Source organism: Asterias amurensis, chromosome 15 (genome assembly GCF_032118995.1).
Source record: "Asterias amurensis chromosome 15, ASM3211899v1".
NCBI classification, from domain to species: Eukaryota; Metazoa; Echinodermata; class Asteroidea; order Forcipulatida; family Asteriidae; genus Asterias; species Asterias amurensis.
The window spans coordinates 7,700,167-7,721,957 of NC_092662.1; the positions used below are offsets into that span (position 1 = coordinate 7,700,167).

Sequence of the window (21,791 nt, forward strand, 5' to 3'; positions counted from 1 at the left end):
CCGATAGAGGGCGTTTTTAGGAAGACGGGCATTTGATGCAATCGTGAAGACGGGGAAGGTGGAGGCGCGGAGACACAGTGTGGACAATGGCCGATAGAGGGCGTCTTTAGCAAAACGAGCATATGATGCAATCGTGGCGTTTATATCCTGACTGAAGGACTATGCCAAGTATCGAAGTAGAAGAAGTAGAAGTGAAGACGGGGAAGGTGGAGGCGCGGAGTCGCGGTGTTGGCAATGGCCGATAGAGGGCGTTTTTAGGAAGACGGGCATATGATGCAATCGTGAAGGCTTCTTTCCCCTTTTGAAATAATCCTCTAATGGGTTGAAGTGTATTATGGCTATAATAATAATTGTACGGAATTCGGGCTTTCTTTCCCTTTTTTAAATAATCCTCTAATGGGGTCAAGTGTATGAGAGCAACATTAATAATTGTACGGAATTCGGGCTTTCTTTCCCTTTTTTAAATAATCCTCTAATGGGGTTAAGTGTATTGGGGCAATAATAATAATTGTACGGAATTCGGGCTTTCTTTCCCTTTTTTTTTAAATCCTCTAATAAGGTCAAATGTATGAGGGCAATATTAATTATTGTACAGAATTCGGGCTTTCTTTCCCTTTTTTAAATAATCCTCTATTGGGGTCAAGTGTATTAGGGCAATATTAATTATTGCAAAATATTTATAGTTAAGCAACAGAGCGCGACCTCAACTCCAGTGTACTGTGTACGTATGAACGTGACCGCGACTCCGTCTCCGCGGATGCGCAGTCGAAACTTTGAAGTGTACATGTACCTGCATTCTATAGTTGTACCCCAGAAACACTTGGAACCAAGGTCAAACCATCGTATCTACCGATACAAATTGCAAGACATGCGACAGAACGTCGATGAGGCAGCTGATGATTTTGTAACGAAGATGAAAGCCATAGCTGTCAAATACAAACACAGAGACGACAAAGAAATGGAAGATCGTCTTGTTGACCAGTTGATCTGGGGTTCGTCACACAAAGACGTACAAAAAGTGCTGATAGGAAGGGACGAGAACCTAACGCTAAATGATGCCATCGACGTTGCTCGAAGCCATGAAGCAACTACAAATCAACTCAAGTCCCTACCAGAAACAAGCCGCAACTCAAACACAGCCGGCAAGACTGAACAGTCCATAAACGCATCACGCACAACCAGATCCAAACAGCCAAGAAACGGAAACAAACCGCCTACATGCTACAATTGCGGCCGGGTGCACAATCTAAAACAAAAGAGCAACTGCCCCGCCTATGGTAGTACTTGCCAAAACTGTGGGAAAGAGAACCACTGGCAATCGGTATGCAGATCTGGGAAACCCCCAAAAGGCAAACCTCCCCACAAATATCCACGCAGACAAGTGCATTACTTTGACGAAGAGGAAATTGTTGATTGGTACCTCACCATTGGCACCATAGAAGTCAGCAGTATTGGTTCATCCGACGACACGAGAGATGAAGTTTTTGCAAAGTTTCGCATAAACCAGAAAGGCAGAAAACCAATCATGCTCCGGTGCAAAGTAGACACTGGTGCTCAGAGCAACCTTCTGCCAGTCCATCTTTTCCGCATCATTTTTCCAGAGAAATTGGACAGTAACGGAAATCCAGAGCCCAGCACGCTGGAAGCAAGCAAAATGGCACTCACTGCATTTATATGGCGGATCCAAAATCAAGCAACTGGGCATAGTGAAAATTCCCTGCATGTACAATGACACAAAGCAAAACTGCGTTTTCTACGTCACTGATGCAGCGGGCCCAGCAATCCTTGGCCAAGACATGCCACGCCCTGAACTTGATCACACTACACTGTGCAGTGGAATCAACAACTGTGGTGGAAAATGAGCAAACAAATAATCCTGTCCAACATCAACCAGGAAAGCTCACGAAAGACACATGTACATGTAGCGGTCAACGCGTCCACTTCGCTGACCCATCGGTGACGAGAACTGAATCACCAACACCACATCGTTCTCCAAAATACATCCACAGAAATACACCACTTCTTGAGAGGCCGAATATCGGGAGTAAATCTGACCTCCTCGAAATGTATCCCGATTGTTTCGATGGCACTGTTGGCTGCTTTGAGAACTTTAAATACCACATCACTCTCGATCCGGAAGCCAGACCGGTTATACACCCACCACGTAGGGTTCCCTTGGAGATCAGAGATAAACTCAAGGGAGAGTTAGATGAGATGGAATCCAAGGCGATTATCATGAAAGTTTCCAAGCCAACAGACTGGGTTAACTCATTAGTGATACATGAGAAAGCGAACGGCCGACTGCGCCTATGTCTAGATCCCAATGACCTGAACCGAGCCATCAAAAGAGATCACTACCCTGTGCCTACTCTGGAAGAAATCACACCTAAGCTATCCGGTGCTAAAATGTTTAGCAAGCTTGATGCCAGAAACGGCTATTGGAATGTCGAACTAGATGAACAATCTACGTACCTCACCACATTCAACACCCCTTTTGGCCGATACCGATTCTTGAGAATGCCCTTTGGTCTCAGGATGAGTCAGGATGTCTTTCAACAAAAGATAGACGAAGCCTATCGTGGCTGTGAAGGCACTGTGGGCATCGCTGACGATATACAAATATTCGGCAAAAGCGCAAGAGACCATGACATACACCTTCATGAAGCTATGGAAAACACCAGACGTGCAGGGATCAAGTTGAATGCCGAAAAATGCATCATCAAAACGACTGAATGTAGTTTCTTCGGACTGATATACTCACCCAATGGAGTGAGGCCCAACCCAGATAAAGTAAAGGCGGTTGAAATGATACAGCCCCCAGGTGATAGGAAACAACTGCGAACCTTCCTAGGGCTGGTCAACTACATGGGCCCATTCATTCCTCAATTAGCTGAACACTCCGCATCACTGCGGACACTCCTTCGTGAAGATGTTGAGTACATCTGGTCTCCATCACACACAAAAGTGTTCAACTCCATCAAAGCTCTGATAGCATCAGACATCACACTCGCTTACTACGACCAAAAGCAGCCTGTAATACTGCAAGTTGACGCATCAACCAGAGGACTCGGAGCAACCCTAGTACAAAAAGGTCGTCCGATAGCATTTGCATCAAAAGCTCTCACACCCGCAGAGAAACATATGCAAACATAGAGCGAGAATTACTAGCAGTCCTATACGGATGTGAGAAGTTTCATACTTACCTGTACGGTAGAAGATTTCTCGTGGAAAGTGACCACCGCCCACTCCAGCATATCCACAAGAAAAACTTACTGCAGGCCCCACCACGACTACAGCGCATACTTCTGCGTCTACAGGCTTACGATATAGAAATACGCTACAAGCCTGGTAAAGAGATGGTCGTTGCGGATGCACTCTTACGACTCTCCCCAGTGGAAAAGCATGAGATACCAGAGATGAAAGTCCGTATACACCATGTCGTGAGCGGACACCAACAAAGTTGGAGCTGATAAGGCAAGAGACAGCCACAGACATGACCCTCCAGCTGCTGAAACAACAAGTCACAGAAGGCTGGCCTGACAGCATCAACATGATCAAGAAAATACAATGCTCCATCAGACCATACTGGTCAGTCCGAGATGACGTAGCCATAGAAGACGGCACAGTCCTGGTTGGCAGTAGAATCGTGATGCCAAATTCTCTGTGACAGAACATACTACAACAGATCCACAGCGGTCACCAGGGCATCGACAAGTGCGAGCTGCGTGCTAAATCTTGTGTCTACTGGCCAGGTATATACAAAGACATTGACAATATAGTGACAAATTGCCATGCATGCCAGAAATACCAGCATTCTCAGCAGCGTGAACCAATGATCAGTATGGAAGTTCCACCACGTCCATGGCACACCCTTGGAGCTGACCTCTTCCACCACGACAAGGTCTGGTACCTGATCATCGCGGATTATTACTCCAAATTTCCGTTTATCCGCAAACTTGAAAACCTCACCGCAAGCACCATAACAAGAGTTTCACGTGTGCTCTTTGCTGAACAAGGCATCCCAGAGGTTATCATATGTGACAATGGCACACAGTTCACGTCTTCCCAATTCCGAGCCCTAGCACAGCAGTACGGATTTCGGATCCAAACTTCTTCACCCTACTACCCCAGAGGTCATGGATTCATTGAAAGACATATCCAAACAGTGAAGAGAATCCTCACCAAATGCAGAGAGTCAGGGGACGATCCCAACTTAGCCCTCCTAACTCTCCGTGCAACTCCACTCAAGTCAAACCTTGCATCCCCTGCTGAGCTACTGAACAGAAGAAAGTACAAGACGACACTACCTTCAGTGCATCACCCCCCACCAGACCAATACTACAACAGACGCTCTACCAGTACCCCTATCCAAGAACTCCTCAACGACCAACCCATCTACATCCAAAATCCGATTAACAAAACCTGGAGCCAAGGTAGAGTTATGAGCAAATCAACTACTCCTTGATCCTACAATGTAGAAACGGGAAGTGGAAGTCAGCTCAGACGAAACAGGATTCATCTGCGACCAGCTCCCCTGAGTTCTACCAAACCAACTCCTGTTCGCAATGCTCCTTCACAACCCCAGAGCAGACCGCTTTCTAACCGCCCCTCAGGAACACCGACAGTGACGCGATCAGGCAGGAGAGTGAACAAGCCAAACAGACTTGATTTGTAACAACATACCATCATGTTACTAAACACAACAAATAAACACACAATCAGACACACAGTCATACAATAAAGAACAGTTTAATTTGTAAGTTTAATCAACCTGGACTCTTATAAACAGAACAATGTTTTTCCGGAGGACTGAACTTTTTAAGGAAAAACTGGACTAATGAACATTTGATTTAAAAGATTTGAGATTAATCTTCATTTCCATTGTATTAATCTTTAAAGAAAAGGGGATGTCACATTCACACATGCATACATACAGGACTAGCGCCCTCTAGAGTCTAACCCCTACTCATGTACCTTTCCACCAAGATGGCAGCCAAGTGTTAACGTGATTAAAACTACCAAAGTTCATGATACAAGCTGAGTCCCTCTCTCTCTCTAATATGCCAGCAGGAGGCATTACACACATTATTGATGTAACCTAACTTGTTTGCATGCTCAGAAATTAAAAATTCTTCAGATGCTGTTGTGTTAATTTATTTACATTGTTTTTGCAGCCAATCCAGAACCTGAGAATGACTGCATATTTGATGAGTCAGCAGCAGCCGCTGCTAGCATTGGCTGCATTAACGAACGCTGTAGCTTAGATACAGACGTTTGTAATGGAAATAGACAGTGTGTGTGTGATGGAGTATGTGGCTATCGATGCATCGACATCAACAGTAAGAACTCAATTCGTCTACATTAATCTACATCTTACCTGTATTCCGAATTTCACCGCAACTCCCGCGAGACTGCTGGCCCCGCGAGACTACTGCTCTCATGACTACAGTCCCATTTAATGGGAGTAGAAGTGGGCAACTAGCAGTTCTCGCGAGGTCACTGCTCTCGTGATCTCGTGATAGCAGTGATCTCGCAGGGGCAGTATTTGATCGCGGAACCTGAATCATTACGTCACCACCATGACATGGCTATCTCACCACAAGTCTATATATTACCCAAATTTCAACTATTTGTTTGGTCTTTCAGTTCATTGGCCATCACTGTTCAGTTCAGTGAAAACGTTCTACACACATTTTGCATTAGACCTGTATTAGAAAATTATGCAAGGATAAATGTAGTGGAGTCATCTTTGCAGAATACCAATTAGTCTAAGCTGAGAAAAGTCCGTTAAACAGAACAGTTATAAGTGATTGTTTAGTCAATTCAATTTTACTTTATTATCCCCGATCAAATTTACTTCAATTTTGCAAAAATTTAATAAATTTAAGTTTTACCATTTATACAGTACAAAAAACACTACAAGCATCAGTACGCTACATAATAAAAATATAAAAGCTGAAAGTACTGTATACAAAATTACTTTTTCAAAAATATTCAAAAATATCCTGACTTTTGTTCCCACCTGTAGATCGTAAACTATGTCCACCATTACCAGCTCCTGTCAATGTTAGTGTTGTGTACAAGACTAACCGAGCTCATGGTGCAAAAGCAACTTACATGTGCTCTCCTGGATACAGCTTAGTTAATAGTACAGAGCGGACATGCTTAGGAGATGGGCAATGGACTATGGATGCAGCACCAACATGCCTACCCAATGGTAATGCAAAACTAAACAATGTATTTTTCTAGGAATTTTCTCACTGTGTGTAAAGCTTGATTGGTAACATTATTTATCCATATGAGCAATGGACCCTTCCCATATGAAATATGCTAATTACATTCACGCATGCATACAGACCCTATTGGTTGGCAAACACCATAGAGTTGCGCACTAAGCGGACGCGCAATCGCATCTGCGTCAAGCAGCCATTAGCTGTATACAAACAGCAAGATGTTCCCTCATTTTGCCAACCAAAACGTTAGTGCGCACGCACAATGTGCAATTTACATATTTCATGGGAAGGGCCCGGGTCTATTCTAACCTGTTGGATCAAATTTATGCTTAGTTTGTCAAATCTATCTGGCTTTCGAACTGTTCAGGGCCTAATTTCATAGAGCTGCTAAGCACAAAAATTTGCTTTGCATGAAATTTCTTCATTGATAAGAAACAGGATTACCAACCAAATTTCCATTTGTTGCATATTGCTTGTTACTGGTATTCAGCTGTTGTTTGCTTATCCTGATGAAAATCACATGGAAATTTGGTTGGTAATCCTGTTTTTATCAAGGAAGAAATTTCATGCTAAGCAAATTTTTGTGCTTAGTGGCTCTATGAAATTGGGCCCTGGTACATGTAAAAGGAACGAAAGATGTAGAACTGCTGTTTTGCTTGTCCAGACCTCTAGAGATTGTCAAGTTTGGGTGAAGTAGAGAACCAGATAATCCTCTAAAACACATTTCCTTGAATTAAGCTGATGTCCACTACCACTTTTTGATGAAGTGTTGTGGCCGAGCGGTTAAGAGTATACCAAATTCAAACTCTGGTCTTTCTGATCAGCAGAGTGTGCGTTCTGATCACCAGCCATGACACTTGTGTCCTTAAGCAAGACACTTAACCATTGCTTTGTCCTTCAGATGGGACATAAAGCCGTTGGTCCCATGTGTTGTGTAACGCGTGTAAAAGAACCCAGAAAAGAAATAGAAGGGGTTCACCCCGGTGTTCCTGGCTGTGGCTGCTGTATGCGCCATAGCACCTTGTAAACCCTTATAAGGTGCTACATATTGGGTCTCAGAATTCATCACTGCAATAACCTATCTTTCTGAAAGTTTGTATATACTCGGCGCCTTGAGTACCTTGTTTGGTAGATATGTGCGCTATATAAGACTTCGATATTTATGAGGATGTTTGAATAATGTACAATCACACGACAAAGTCCTTTTTGGCATCAAAGTAAACATTGTATAAAAATGTATGCTACATGTAGTTGGAAATACCCTGCATGTTGGGTGCAATGTACGATGTACATGTACATGTATAGGCCTATGTATGCATACTATTATACATGTAGTACATTATTTCCTGATTTTTTTTTTTTTTTTTCCCTTTTCAAAATAGATGACATTTGTCCTCGTCTTGTAAGCTTAACGAACAGCTCTGCAGGTAATGGAAGTGGATGTTTGCCAGCGTGTACCAGGCGAAGGGATTGCCCCAAGAAAACACAGCAAACATGTACGTGTTGTGGTGCCTGCGGGATGAGTTGTGTGGATGTTTGTAAGTCAACATTTACAATACATTTCCCAAATTGTTTTAATTTTTGAATCATTTGTTTTAGATGCAATTCGCCAATTCAAGGTGTGTGCTACAATTAACTTTTTTTCCAGAAGCCACTGCCACCAACTCCTAGGGCTGAAACAGGGTCACCTTTACAGTCCATACAGATGTAGGATTGAGTATTATCCATCAGAAGCATGGCTGGTGGAGCAGAAAACACTACCTCCCCAACTTTTATGAAGCAATCATGGTTAAGTGTCCTGCTTAAAGGCAGTGGACACTATTGGTAATTACTCAAAATAGTTATCAGCATAAAACCTCACTTGGTAATGAGTATAGCCCGGTTCATACTTATTGCGAATGCGAATGCGATACGAATGTTGACATCACAAATTCGCAACAAATAATTCGCAGCAGTTCAACTTTGTTCAACTCACTTGAGAATATCGCTGCGAAAGGAGGATTGTGATGTCAAATTCACGTCAAATTTGCTTCGCATTCGGATTCGCAGGAAGTATGAACTGGGCTGAATTTGGAGAGGTTGACAGTATAAAACCTTGTGAGAAACGGCTCCCTCTGAAGAGACACAGTTTTTGAGAAAGAAGTAATTTTCCACAAATTTGATTTTGAGACCTCAAGTTTAGAATTTGAGGTCTCGAAACTAAGCATCTGAAAGCACACAACTTAGTGTGACGAGGGTGTTTTTTTCTTTCATAGTTAATTCGCAACTCCGACAACCAATCAAGCTCAAATTTTCACAGGTTTGTTATTTTATGCATAAATATGTAGAGATACACCAAATGAGAAGACTGGTCTTTGACAATTACCAATAGTGTCCATTGCTTAAGGACACAAGTGTCACAACCGGGACTCAAACCCACACTCTGCTGAACATACACCAGGGCCTGAATCCGGACCATGACAGGCCACAAATGTTCATCATGGAAGAAGAATGTTTCTCTCATTCAAATCACATTTGACACCTCATTAGTATAATGAGCATAAGTAAATCACAGTCATGATTAGTTGATCAGGAGTGGATTTCACAAGGAGTTAAGACTAGTCTGATGGTTCTAACTTAGGACTAGCAATACGTTTTCAATATCTTCTAGGACTAGTTCGAAGTTAGGGCTAGTCCTAACTCTTTGTGAAATCGACCCCTGAGCTGTTAAATAAGTAATTAGCTCCAATCTAAGATCTAAATCTTGAACTGCATTTGGAGCATACAGTATTGATAAGAAAGTGAACTGTATCCGTAATTTATGTGTTTGATATAAGTGTCGTGGCCGAGCAGTTAAGTGCACCGAATTCAAACTCTGGTGTTTCTGACATGTCTTATTAGCAGAGTGTAGGTTTGAATCCCTAACCGTGACACTTTTGTCCTTAAGCAAGACATTTAACCATTGCTTCGTCCTTTGGATGGGACGTTAAGCCCTTGGTCCCATGTGTTATGTAACGCATGTAAAAGGACCCAGTGCACTTATCGAAAAGAAAAGGGGTTCGCCTGGGTGTTCCTGGTCCGATCGGCAGCAAATTGCGCCACAGCATCTTGTAAAGCATTACATGGTGCTATCAGAATTAGCTCTGATACATGTAACTCAAACGTAGTTCCACATCTAGCAGGAAATACTGTATGTTACAGCGCCAGGAGCGTCACTGGGTGACGGACATGTGCGCTATATAAGAAGCCACAATTATTGTTAATTACTATTTACTGTTCTGATCAAAAACCATGATTGATTGTTTTTTAAGCAGTATTTAATTTTGTGCTTGTTTGTGATTGTTTTGATGCAGTTGTCCAGGGTTACTGTCCAGACATAGAGGTAGCTGAAGGCACAATCATCCTGTCTGTGACTCCAAGGGGTAACATGTATACATCAGTAGCAACTATAGGCTGTGATGATGGTTATGAAATGGACACTGAAACTCAAACTCAAGAGATTTCTTGTATGCTAACTGGCCAGTGGAATGCACAGCCTGCAAGATGTACAGAAACAGGTATTATGATCTTAGCATAAGGTTGTATTGTAATAATAATAATAAGAGACATTTATACAGCGCTCTTACACGAGGTACCACAGCGCTTTACAAGAAACTAAACAATGAATAAATAGATAATGGCACTGATAATGGGAAAACAGTCAAAGCAATCAATCAATGAACAAGAAAGTTTCTTGAAAACTGCAAGTGACTCCGCGGAACAAATTTGATGAGTGAGACGGTTTCCTTGGGTGGCATCACAGCCGAAGAGGGGGGGTTTATCACCAATTTATTTAGAGACGAGAGTGTTACAGAAACACAAGTTCACTGAAACAAACAGTTCACAATTGGAGATGACATGTATCTCATCAAGATGTTATTGGATGATTTAGAAAGATCACAGTTTAAATCGGGACATCACTTCACATTGATAAATACCTTGGACGGTTTCAAGCCTCTGATTAGTAAAAACCAGGTCACGTGGGGGTGTGTTAACGGTCAGTTTAAAGACCGGCTTTGGAAAATAACCACCCACACTCCATTTATTTTGGGGGTAAATTTTAAGTCAGAGAATAGACTCTATTCTCTGACTTAAACTATTTCCCCAAAGTCTACATGTACATGTACGTAGGAAGGTGTGACAGTGTATCTATCTGCTGATCAAATTTTATCAATTTTTCCTGCATTTAAATGAATACTGACAAGAAATATCAGATCAACATTTTGCTCTAAATTTCAGAAATGGATCTGTGTAAGTACATCATTTGTTTTCAAAAAGACTTGTACATGTAACTCAATATTAAATTAGTTTTCTTTCAATTTAGTTCTTTGCAGTCCTCCTCCAAGAGTTGAGAAAGCCTGGCACAATAGCAGGAGTCGAACATTTAGCCCAGGGGACGTCCTATCCTACTCATGTTTAGCTGGCTACCATCACTATGGTAATGCTGAGACTAGTATATGTTTGGAAGATAAGCTTTGGACACCAGTTGTTATGAAATGCTATGGTAAGTACAGAGAAACATTGCTAGTGTGTCTCAAAAAAACTTACATACTTTTAAAATGGCTGCTGAATAAAAAATATATGATTCTGGGGAAAAAGGTTTAGATGTATGGATAGCTTATGGACTCAACTTTCATATGTCACCAACAAGTCTGAAAATAATTCATGCTTGGTTGAGCTGAAGATAAAGTAGCTGACATCTTGGATTGAATTTTGTGAGCTTCAAAGGACTTACCTCTCACAAATTGGAAGGCTAATTACTGCACAAAAGTGAGCAGTTCTCACCCATGCATGAATTATTTACAGATTTTTTGAAAGTCGGGTCCATAAGTTATCCATACATCTAAAACTTTTTCCCAAGAATCATAGACTGTTTATTCGGCAGCCATTTTAAAAATTATAAGTTTTTTTTTAGACACCCTGTATTGAACAAATTATTGAGGCACTGATTGATACCTCTACATTTATTTGCTTTACGCATATCTTTTATGAGGTAAATATTTCTAGTTCTGTTAAAGGAACATGTTGCCTTGGATCGGACGAGTTGGTCGTTGAAAAGCGTTTGAAACTGCTTGTTATGAAATGCATATGGTTAGATAGATAGCTCAAAAGTAGAATATAATGATCTATACAAATTTGCCTCGAAATTGCGTGGTTTTCCTTTTACTTTTGCGAACTAACACGGTCGGCCATTTATGGGGGTCAAAATTTTGACTCCCATAAATGGCCGACCGTGTTAGTCGACGAGGTAAAAGGAGAACCACGCAATTTCGAGGCATACTTGTGTAGATCATTGTATTCTACTTTTAAAACATCTTTCTAACCGTGTACATTTTATATCAAACGGTTACAAGCACTTTTTATAGACCAACTCGTCCGATCCAAAGGCAACATTAAATTGAATTGTTTTTTTTGCAGTTTGAAAAATAATATTGGTTCAATTTTGCAGCAAGTAAGTCAACTTTCAAAATTGAATAATTTGACTAATGCAAATGTAGAAAATGAACTCTGGAACCTGTTTAACCACTTCATTTCAGTATACAAATTGTTACGTCTCTGAGCGGTATTGCTTTTCTGAGCATTTTGGAAGCATTCAGAACAAAGGAAAGGACAGACAGCAAAGATTCTAAAACAAAGCTTCGATGTGCGCTTTTCGAAAAATATTATCATGTGATCACTATAAATAGCACACCGCCGTTAATCTGGTATGGTTTGTTTGATTCTAGGCCCACTGGGACTTGCTGCGTATTGAGCTGAATAGAATAATAAACAGTGATAAAGTTACCCTTACCGAAACTAAACAGGAAAAAAACATGTTTTTATCCTGCTCGAAACATGTTTTTTAAAAACCTGTTTGAAAGGATGCAATTTGGAACGACGAAAAACATAAAAAAAACAGGTACAAAAACAGTATTAAAACAGAAAGTTATGAACTGTTTTGTAAAAACAGGTCTTCCTATTTTTTAAAAACAGGTTTCCTTATAAATTATAGTCTATGTTATTACACATGTAATTGCTGTTTTTAAAAAAACAGGAATTACTGTTTTAAAAAAACAGGAATTACTGTTTTTTAAAAACACATATTGGTCTTTTGTAAAAACAGGCTTTAATTTGTCTTATTTATGCAGAATTGCAGTGTTTTTAATTGTTTTTTAAAAACAGTTCAATTTTGTTGTGGGCCCGCGGTCATTGACTTTGCTAATACCCCGTTCACACAGCCCTGCGACCTTACGAAGACCATGCCGATCACCCCGATCTGAAAAAGTTATCCAATCGGGGCACTATTATTGCGTCAAACCCTTACAAAAAAGTTCATAGAATTCTATAAAAAAAAATTATAGAATTTCTACAGGCAATTCTATAGAAATGCTTTATAGAAATTCTTTAGAAAAATGGGGCACTTTTCTATACGAATTCTATAGAAATATATAAAGGACTTCTATAGAATTTCTATAAAACATTCTATACAATGGCCTGTAGAAATTCTTTAGGATTTTTTTATTGAATTTTAATTCTATAGAAAGTTTTTGAAAAGAATTCCATACAGACCATTTTTATAGAATTCTATAGGACTTTCTATAAACAATTTAATAGAATTCTATAGAAATGTAGTCTCTTTTCTATAACACCTGGAACCAGATTCTTTAGAAAATTTGATTTTTCTACAAACCATTTGATAGAATTCTATAGAAATGTTGTATCGGTTCTATAGAACCTGCAATAGAATTCTATAAAAATTGTGTTGCTTTTCTATACATCTGCAATAGAAATCTCTATAAACCATTTGATAGAATTCTATAGAAATTTTGCATCCCTTTTTATATAAAAAATGCAATAACGTTCTAGGAAATATTATTTCTATAAACCATTTGATAGAATTCTATAGAATTCCATTTGTGACCCCGACAGATTGGTTCTTTATCAAGACTGGAAACATCCCATTGTTCCAACAGTGGAAACTGGGCGCTGTACAAAACTATCTCTTTAAAAAACCACTCCTTTCAGAATGTATAAACATGAAACCACAAAGGAGTATGCAAATGAGACTAGTGCTACTTGTGGCTCCAATAAAAAACGACCATGGGGTGCAAAGATTAAGATTAAGATTGGCTGAAGAACTGAAGAACATTCCCACAGATGCAATGTACATGTACTGTTAACTGAAATAAAATACATGCAGCACCTTTTGTTGCACTACCACAGGACAGGATTAATCTCTTTTTGGAATATTTATCTTGGGCAAGCAAGAGGTAGCCCAAACACAATGCTGGTCATGAATATGAAAAATGGCACCATGCTTCATTGGTAGCCTTCCGTTGAATGATAATGATGTTGATTTAGTTGTCTTTATCATCAGAGCAGCACAAAGATCTGAAAATAAAAAATATGTGTAAGAAATAATACTAAGTTTAATTTTATTGAAGCAATCGCACAACATCAGTATTGAGCCAAAAGCTCACACTTCATGATCATGTATCACAATTTATATATAAAATAACTAATGTGTGTGAAAATTTAGGCTCAATCGGTCATCAGAGACGAGAGAAATAACGGGAAAGTCCACCCTTGTTTCCGCACGTTTCGCCGTGTCATGACATGTGTTAAAAATAAATCGGTTATTCTCGATATCGAGAATTGATCACGGAATCATTTCAAGGGAAGTATTTCACCATTACCTTCTGTAAACCCTCTAAGTTATTTGTAAAGCTGTGAACTTTCTTTTATTTGTTGTTCTGTTCATAAAAAGTGTCCAACACTCCAACCAATCAACAGCTATTTATTTATAACTTTTTTCTTGTTGATGGAAAATCCTGGGTTTTAATGTTAGAACTTGTACTTTGCCTACACAAGCAGCAATGCATAAAAAGAGATACAATTGTGCATTGAACATTTCCCAGCTCTACCCAGTAAACAAAGGAACGTTAAAAACACGTGAAAAACACGTGAAATTCGAGAAAAGGTTTGGTGCGAATCACGTTCTTGAAAAACGTGAAAATCTCCTCGGAGGCGTTAATGCGTTTTTGCTAAATATTCACGTTATACCCTGAACGTGAATGTCACGTGAATTTCACTTCCATAATAACGTTACCAGTCCAATCCTAAAAAACGCGCATTCCAAACCAGAAAATAACGTAAAATACCCGTAATTGAATCGCGATTACCCTGCGTTATATTCACGTGTTTTGTCCGTTGTTGATTCAAGTTTGTTTTACACTTAAAGGTCACGTTATGGTCAGCTATACAGATAACGTTTTTCAAAGCACGGGATAATCTCGTTGGAGGCCTCGAGTTAATACACTGGACATTTCCTTATTATAATAACGTTATTTGCCGGCTGTTTATCAACGTGTTTTGGACACCTGATAATCACGTTCTTATTCTTTATAAAAGAACTGTTTTTTTTTTCTCATTTAATGAAAACGTCATTTTCCCGACATATGAACTCCCTTTTTGCATACCTGATAATCACGTTCATAACTGGTTGTAGAAACCCCTTTTGTGCACGCCCAGTAAATCACGTTCTTAAAAAACGTGAAAATCTCTTCGGAGGCGTTAATGCGTTTTTGCTAAATAATCACGTCATACCCTGCACGTGAATGCCACGTGAATTTCACTTTCATAATCACGTTCTTAACTGGTTGTAGAAACCCCTTTTTGCACACCTAATAATAACGTTCTTAACTGATTGTAGAAACCCCTTTTTGCACACCTAATAATAACGTTCTTAGCTGGTTGTAGAAACCCATTTTTCACACCTAATAATCACGTGTTTAACCCTTTACAGAAACCCCTTTTTGCACACCTAATAATCGCGTTCTAAGCTGGTTGTAGAAACCCCTTTTTGCACACCTAATAATCGCGTTCTAAGCTGGTTGTAGAAACCCCTTTTTGCACACCTAATAATCGCGTTCTAAGCTGGTTGTAGAAACCCCTTTTTGCACACCTAATAATCGCGTTCTAAGCTGGTTGTAGAAACCCCTTTTTGCACACCTAATAATAATGCTCTTAATCCTTTACAGAGACCCCTTTTCGCACGCTTGGTGTTCACGTTCTTAACCGGTTCTAGAAACCACTTTTTTTATACCGAATAATCACGTTCTTGACCCGTTATAAACAGCCTTAACCAAACCTAATAATTACTGTTTCAGCCGGTTAAAGAAACCAATTGTTGAACACCTAATAACAACGTCATTATTCGGCATTAGAAATCCCCGTTTGCGCTCTAATACATGTAATCACTTTCTTCACCAGTTATAGAATACGGGTTTAGAATATAGAGCACCATTATTTAAAAATAAATTTACATTAGTAACTTACAGATCAACATTACAAAACGTATGCAAAACCTTTAATTTGTTTCACACTTTAATTGTTCACAACAAAAGTTAACACATAACCATAACTGTAACGAGATGCAAAACTATTCAGTCTCAATGAAAAGTTATTCCTAAGTATCCCACCAACTTTAACAAGTTTAATAATTAAAAATAAAATTATCCATTCCAATACACATTCCAAGAGATAATGACATCAGCATCCAAACTTCACAACAATGAAAATAATTACCAGAATTGTACATTCCTCACCAACATTTCCCTGCATATATGTTCATTTCCAAACTTGATGACTTTCCCTGAATATTTTTCCACTTAAAAGCACTGGACACCTTTGGAAATTCATTGTCAAACAACAGTCTTCCCACTTTAATATGCATAAAATAACAAACCTGTGTAAATTTGGACTCAATTGGTCGTCGAACTTGCGAGAAAAAGAAAAAACACACTTGTCGCACAAGTTGTGTGTTTTCAGACGCCTTATGAATTCGAGACCTCAAGTTCAGTTAAAATAATATTTCAGTGACAAATTATTTTTTTCTCAAAAACTATGTTACTTCAGAAGGAGCCGTTTCTCAACATGTGTTATACTATCAATAGCTCTCCATTGCTCTACATCAAGTAAGTTTTTATAACAATTTTGGGGCATTACTCAAAGTCATTGTTAGCATACAAAACTTACTTGGTAACAAGCAATGGAGAGCTGTTGATAGTATAAAACATTGTGGGAAACGGCTCTCTCAGAAGTAATGTAGTTTTTGAGAAAGTAATTTCTCACTAAAATATTTGAATTGAATTCGAGACCTCAGCTGAGGTCTCGAATTCAAGCATCTGGAAGCACACAAATTTTCTTCCATTATTCTCTCGCAACTTCGACGACCAATTGAGTTCAAATTTTCACAGGTTTGTTATTTTAAGCATATGTTGAGATAAACCAAGTGAGAAGACTGGTCTTTGACAATTACCAAAGGTGTCCAGTGCCTTTAAAAGAAAACCTACTTACTCAGATGTTTAGATTGAGTCAAGTGTTAATATTCCATGTACATCTACAAACATGAGTGTTTTCAGTAAACAGCTAAGCATAACTTCTCTTACAATTTATCAATTTGTTTCATTCTTTTTTTAGATAAGCAGGAAAGAATGCTTGTTCAATATGAGCTTCACTGGGGTTTTGAGTGTCAGTTGTTGTTTTGTTTTTAAATCATAAATCTCAGTTAACTTCATTTTGACTTGCCCTGTACAGCTAAAATGCTTTGCTTGACATTTGTTTTGTCAAGTATTCCGTGGACAGCTTGCAAAATGAGTACCTTAATTCAGGAATGATCAATTTCTTTCATGAGAGAGTGCTTAAGCTATACATCTTATGTTTCCTCTTCACTGGTGTCCTCTCTTTCTGGTACACTCAATACTGGATGAAGTTTGACAACTTTTCGCTTAGGATAAGCTTTAAGTATATTAACAAGGTTGGAGTCTAACTCTGCCTGTTTGATAAGTCTTTCTCTATTAGCTCTTGATGCCCCTGGAAATATGGAGAAAAAAACAAAACATCATTATGCCTGTTAATTTATTTCATGTTGGTTAACAATCAACATTTTGTCACACTAGTAAACAAAACATGAATTGTTTTTTTCCATTCTGAAATCCAGAATTAATTTGTTTCACATGTGGCTCTAAAAAAACAAGCTTCACAAAATTAAAAAGTAAATGGCAAGAACTTGGGAAAAAAATTATGAAAAAAAAAATAGAAAATGAGGCAGGCCTTGTGTATGAATTTGATTAAGATACATAAAAATAAAGTTGATATTATTTGGCAAATAAGGACACTGAAGTACTATTGAAAAAAAGTAGCACATAATAATTATGCTGCTAGTTTTCATTTTTTCTCCCTGAAGCAGTCCTTGGGTGAACAGGACCATCGAAAGTTTGGCGTAACAATAGGGTTGTAACAATAGGGTTGAAAAAATGTGGGGCCGGATGGCTGGAGTTTTTAGAACAATCATAGAACAATGGAGCCCCCCTTTAAAAAAAAGGGTGAAAAGAAAGAAAACCACATAAGAGACCAAATGTACTTAACTGTCCCTTTGTTATAGACTCCACAGGCAGTAAATATGAGGGCACACATACATAAACAAATACATGCAATCAGGGACATACTTTTTTGTTTGTACATTTTGGTCAACAACACCTAGGGTTTTGAATTTTTCCAACCAGGTACCTTTCCTGAGCAGGGGATCCTTGTGTTATAAGTTACAGGTTTGAATGTGTTTACCTGACTCTAGGTACATGTTTCTTCAGGAGTGCATACAATTTTAGGGCAAATTTTTATCACTCGCAGAAAGTATACCTTTCGTTAATACGGTTTTTTAAGTTAGTAAAATTAATAAGTCGAGTGTTTACTTACTGATAATGATCGTATATAGAGTGAGATCCTGCAAGGATGTCTTGGCATCACACTTTTTCCTTTCCTGGCCACACTTTGAAAGCATTGCCAGTACTGGTACCGATGCCACTGCCTCTAACATTTTCCTTAGTACTGGCCTTGCCTCCTTTTCTCCAGCAGCCTTCACCACTAGATATTGTTTCTTAAAGAAAATTAGGCAAGCAATAAGAGAAAGGAAAACGTTTATTACCGTTTGATTCATGGTGTTGATTAGTTGTTGACTAGATTATTACAAAAGCGCCAAAATTGGCAGTTGCGAGCCTTATAACACTACAACACATATGTAGCAGTAGTAGTGTAATGCTGTTGTTGAAACGAAGACAAAACCCGGTTTGTCCTTCATTCAGGGTTACAAAACAAATCGTCCCTGGATTTTGTGTAGTTGATATCTAGATCTTCTTCATTGTTGAAATATTCACTTAAAGGTTCACGCTCAGTACATATATTGAAAAAAAACGTAATCAGGACAGCAGTGTATCTTATCAAAGGATGATTTCTTACCATATGGCTGCTAAATAATTTAGCATAACATGAAAAATGCCGTTTTCCCATAATGCTTTGCTGCTATAAAAGTGCAATGCCCTTCCCACATGTGGCAGCTCCAGTGGTAATGATGGCATTTTTAGATCAATAATGTGTGTAAGGGGAAAAGCGAAATCATACATGTAGGCCTGCGCCAACAGACCAGGAGATGAGAACATTGTGACAACAAAAAAACGTTTTGATGGTAATAAACATGTGCATCATATAAAACAAATTCGAGGACAAGCACAGAAAAATAGTAAAACCGGGACACACTCAAAACGTTCAAAAAGCTTTAGGTTAAGTATTATAAAATTCTTCCCTTGTACATGGAGAATCATGTAATGGAAACCAAGGCTTTAAAGAGCGTATGAGGCGTTAATATGTGTACAGTTCTTAATTATGGAGGGGGGGGGGGGCAAAGTGGAACAGTTGTTGGTAGGGGGTGGGGTTTGGAACTGAGGGAAGGTGCGAGGAAAAGAGATACACACTGCCTAGAAAGAACTAAAGCGGAAATAACCCTAGAGCAGGAAATTCGAAACCAAATCCGTGACAGCAACATATAGGCAGAGAAAGGTGTGGGGGGGGGGGGGGGGGGGGGTTGAAAAGGAAATCACATGTTATCGGTGTGGTCTCTGGTAATAAACCATTCCCTGACTGTTTGGATGTTGTTTTTGTGGGAGACAAAGGTCTTCGTTTTCCAAATAATCATAGCAATGGTTAGAACAGACCTAATGTTTGATGTTTTAATGCATCTTCACAGAAGAAAGTGTGGCGGGGGGGGGGGGGGGGGGTTGGGTTTGAAAAAAAGGAAGGGTCGGGAGGATGGAAGGGGTTGTAAAACTCACTAAAAAGAACCTTTTTTTCCGGAGCAAATATTTGAGTTATATATAGAGAATGTGACTCACCATAACTAAAACATCTACATTTTGTACGTGGTGAACGCTCTTCATCGATTGAAGAATCCATCACGTCTGCATTGTGCATATCAGCATCGGTCACCAGTACGACAGCTACAAAGAAAACAATAATGAAGTGTTAAGAAATTTGAAGTTTTTTATAAACAAACAAAACAAATGGCTTACTTCGTCGAGAATGACAATGATGACGTGGGTCACAACGAGTGTGAAACACACACACATACATGAAATTGTTTTAATAACTGTATGACCGAGGACGAAAACAGATTTTTAACAATTACTCGAGTTACTCTTCTATTTAAACAGGACATGAAATTTGTATTATTTTTATCCTTTTTTTAGATGTTAAATTAATTGTCTTCATTCATGTGACCCTTAACGTTAATTGGTTGCAAACATGTGAAATGTACTGGAGTTTACTACTTACATGTGTCCTCTTTCTGAAGGGATGCTCTCTCGTCGGATTCTTGTGTCTCGATGTTCTCCTCCTCCTCCTCCTCATTGTCCCCTTCCCGGCCTTCTTCGCCATCATCAATTCCTTTACCCCGCTTGTCACCATTCGTTGTCTTTGATGACATTTTTGCTCCCCGACCTGCCCATCTTTGTTGCTTTTTTCTTCGGACTCGTATTTGTCTGACGTAGAGTTATAGTGTGATACGGCTTTATCAGCCTTCAGGTAAGTATCTGACAAAAATGTGATGAAAATACTTTGTATAACGTCGGCTACAAACACAAACAGACAATCAATAAATGTGCCCCAAATAATTATAGTAATAATGTTCGGTTTTTATAAATTGCTTTATACACCGCGTCTCAAAGCGCTTCCAACATTAGTACCCCTGGTCACTGGGCCATATTCATTCCTTAAACCATCTTAGCTCCCTGAGGAGTATACAGCCTGTGCTGCCAAATATGTAGTGCACTAAGCTAAACCAACCACAAGAACCATCTCTGCCCTCACAGGTGTCCATTTACCCCTGGACAGAGAGAAGCAATTATAGTAAAGTGTCGTGCTCAGGGACACAGTTCTCACCACCGGGGATATGTACTGGTATTCATTCCAGTTCAATGTGTCTTCGAACGCAGAAGTATTACAAAATAAATGTCATTATGATTTGAGTGTAAACTTACGGAACCGCTCATGCAACACACGGACATGGAACTTTTTCCATTTCGACGGGTTCAGCTTTTTGTGGTCAATGATGAGTCTTTTGATGTTGAAATTTTGCTCTGGCCACCAGCAAAAATCCTTTCGCTGCGAAAAAATTTGAATAATAAGTAAAACAGAAAGAAAAGAAGGAAGAAAAAAACAAAACAGTTTAAGGTAATACTATATCTCATTAAAATGCATCTCCATTTTCATAAACCATTTTACGTAGGGGGCGAGTTGAAAGGGATAATATATCCCATCTAACTGAGACAATAAGATAATGTGATCATACGCACTATTTAGGCCTACAAAGTGTATCGTGAACGAACATAAAACGATCAATAAAATCACACTAACCCTTCCTCCATGCACTAAAAACACACCCGGCATAGCTACATGTAAATGTACATGTACATGATGTATATAATATGTACATGTGCACAGTATGACCACATGGCCCGCTGCCACCCACGCACCACGGCACTCGACACACATGAACCGTTAAATCTTACGTTATACACAAAACACGGTGTTCTCTACGAACCTCTACAATTTGAATTTCCAAGACAAAAATTTCTCTATATACTTCAATAGTATTAACAAAATATACACCCAGAGTAATCAGGAGGCAACTGCTGCTAATTTAAGTACATTTTAAAGTAATCAATACAAATGGAATATATCAAAATCACAGATTTAAAAGTGAAAGTTTGAAAGAGTTTGATTTACCTGTTGGACGAAAAGCAGTCGTTGAGGTGAAAGGTCACTGGACCCCGCGAAACCAGTGAGCTAAAACAATGGAACGTGTAGTAGATGTTGGATCACAAGCAGATTACTGCTTTAATGAACTTTAAACATGAAATGTACGGAGAGAATAAAAAAAAATAAAAACGATCATCTCGCTGTGCATCGCACGAGGGCGCAAAACGGCAAAGGCAAACTTATAACTTACATAATACAATTAGGTCATATTATGACGAACAAATAATGAATAAAAAAAAACCGAAGTCATAATCATGTGTGCATGAGGGCGAATTGAAAAAAAAAAAAAAACAGCTGAAAAACCAATACCAAATAAAATAGTTACAAAAATTGCGCAAATGCCCCGAAAACGAAAATTATTTCCAAATAGCGGGTACACTGGGGAAGATGGGACATTGCCTATAAACCAAA

At 39.0% G+C, this 21,791-nt stretch overlaps 2 protein-coding genes across 4 annotated transcripts in view; one reads left to right on the top strand and one right to left on the bottom strand.

Moving 5' to 3' along the window:
• The window catches only part of LOC139947953 (sushi, von Willebrand factor type A, EGF and pentraxin domain-containing protein 1-like), a 79,243-nt gene that overhangs the window by 13,788 nt on the left and 43,664 nt on the right, over nucleotides 1–21,791 (top strand). For all 3 annotated transcript variants that reach the window (XM_071945839.1, XM_071945841.1, XM_071945840.1), the window contains exons 2-6: nucleotides 5,175–5,339; nucleotides 6,029–6,217; nucleotides 7,616–7,771; nucleotides 9,566–9,769; nucleotides 10,576–10,755. In XM_071945839.1, coding sequence (XP_071801940.1) covers nucleotides 5,175–5,339; nucleotides 6,029–6,217; nucleotides 7,616–7,771; nucleotides 9,566–9,769; nucleotides 10,576–10,755 — 894 coding nt within the window. The remainder of the gene's footprint in view (nucleotides 1–5,174; nucleotides 5,340–6,028; nucleotides 6,218–7,615; nucleotides 7,772–9,565; nucleotides 9,770–10,575; nucleotides 10,756–21,791) is intronic.
• LOC139948473 (uncharacterized) lies at nucleotides 14,693–21,613 on the bottom strand. Its single transcript, XM_071946624.1, has 6 exons — nucleotides 21,348–21,613; nucleotides 20,600–20,723; nucleotides 19,896–20,152; nucleotides 19,457–19,561; nucleotides 17,988–18,168; nucleotides 14,693–17,105 (listed from the first exon to the last, which is right to left on the bottom strand). The coding sequence occupies exons 3-5, from the start codon at nucleotides 20,044–20,046 to the stop codon at nucleotides 18,035–18,037; spliced, it is 390 nt and encodes a 129-aa protein (XP_071802725.1). The 5' UTR covers nucleotides 20,047–20,152; nucleotides 20,600–20,723; nucleotides 21,348–21,613; the 3' UTR covers nucleotides 14,693–17,105; nucleotides 17,988–18,034.

Coding starts and splice junctions, on each gene's coding strand:
- LOC139948473 (XM_071946624.1), bottom strand. CDS start 20,046: ATGTCATCAAAGACAACGAATGGTGACAAGCGGGGTAAAGGAATTGAT. Junction 19,562..19,895: donor CCTTCAGAAAGAGGACACAT/GTAAGTAGTAAA, acceptor TTTTCTTTGTAG/CTGTCGTACTGGTGACCGAT. Junction 18,169..19,456: donor ATGTAGATGTTTTAGTTATG/GTGAGTCACATT, acceptor ATTTTCTTTAAG/AAACAATATCTAGTGGTGAA.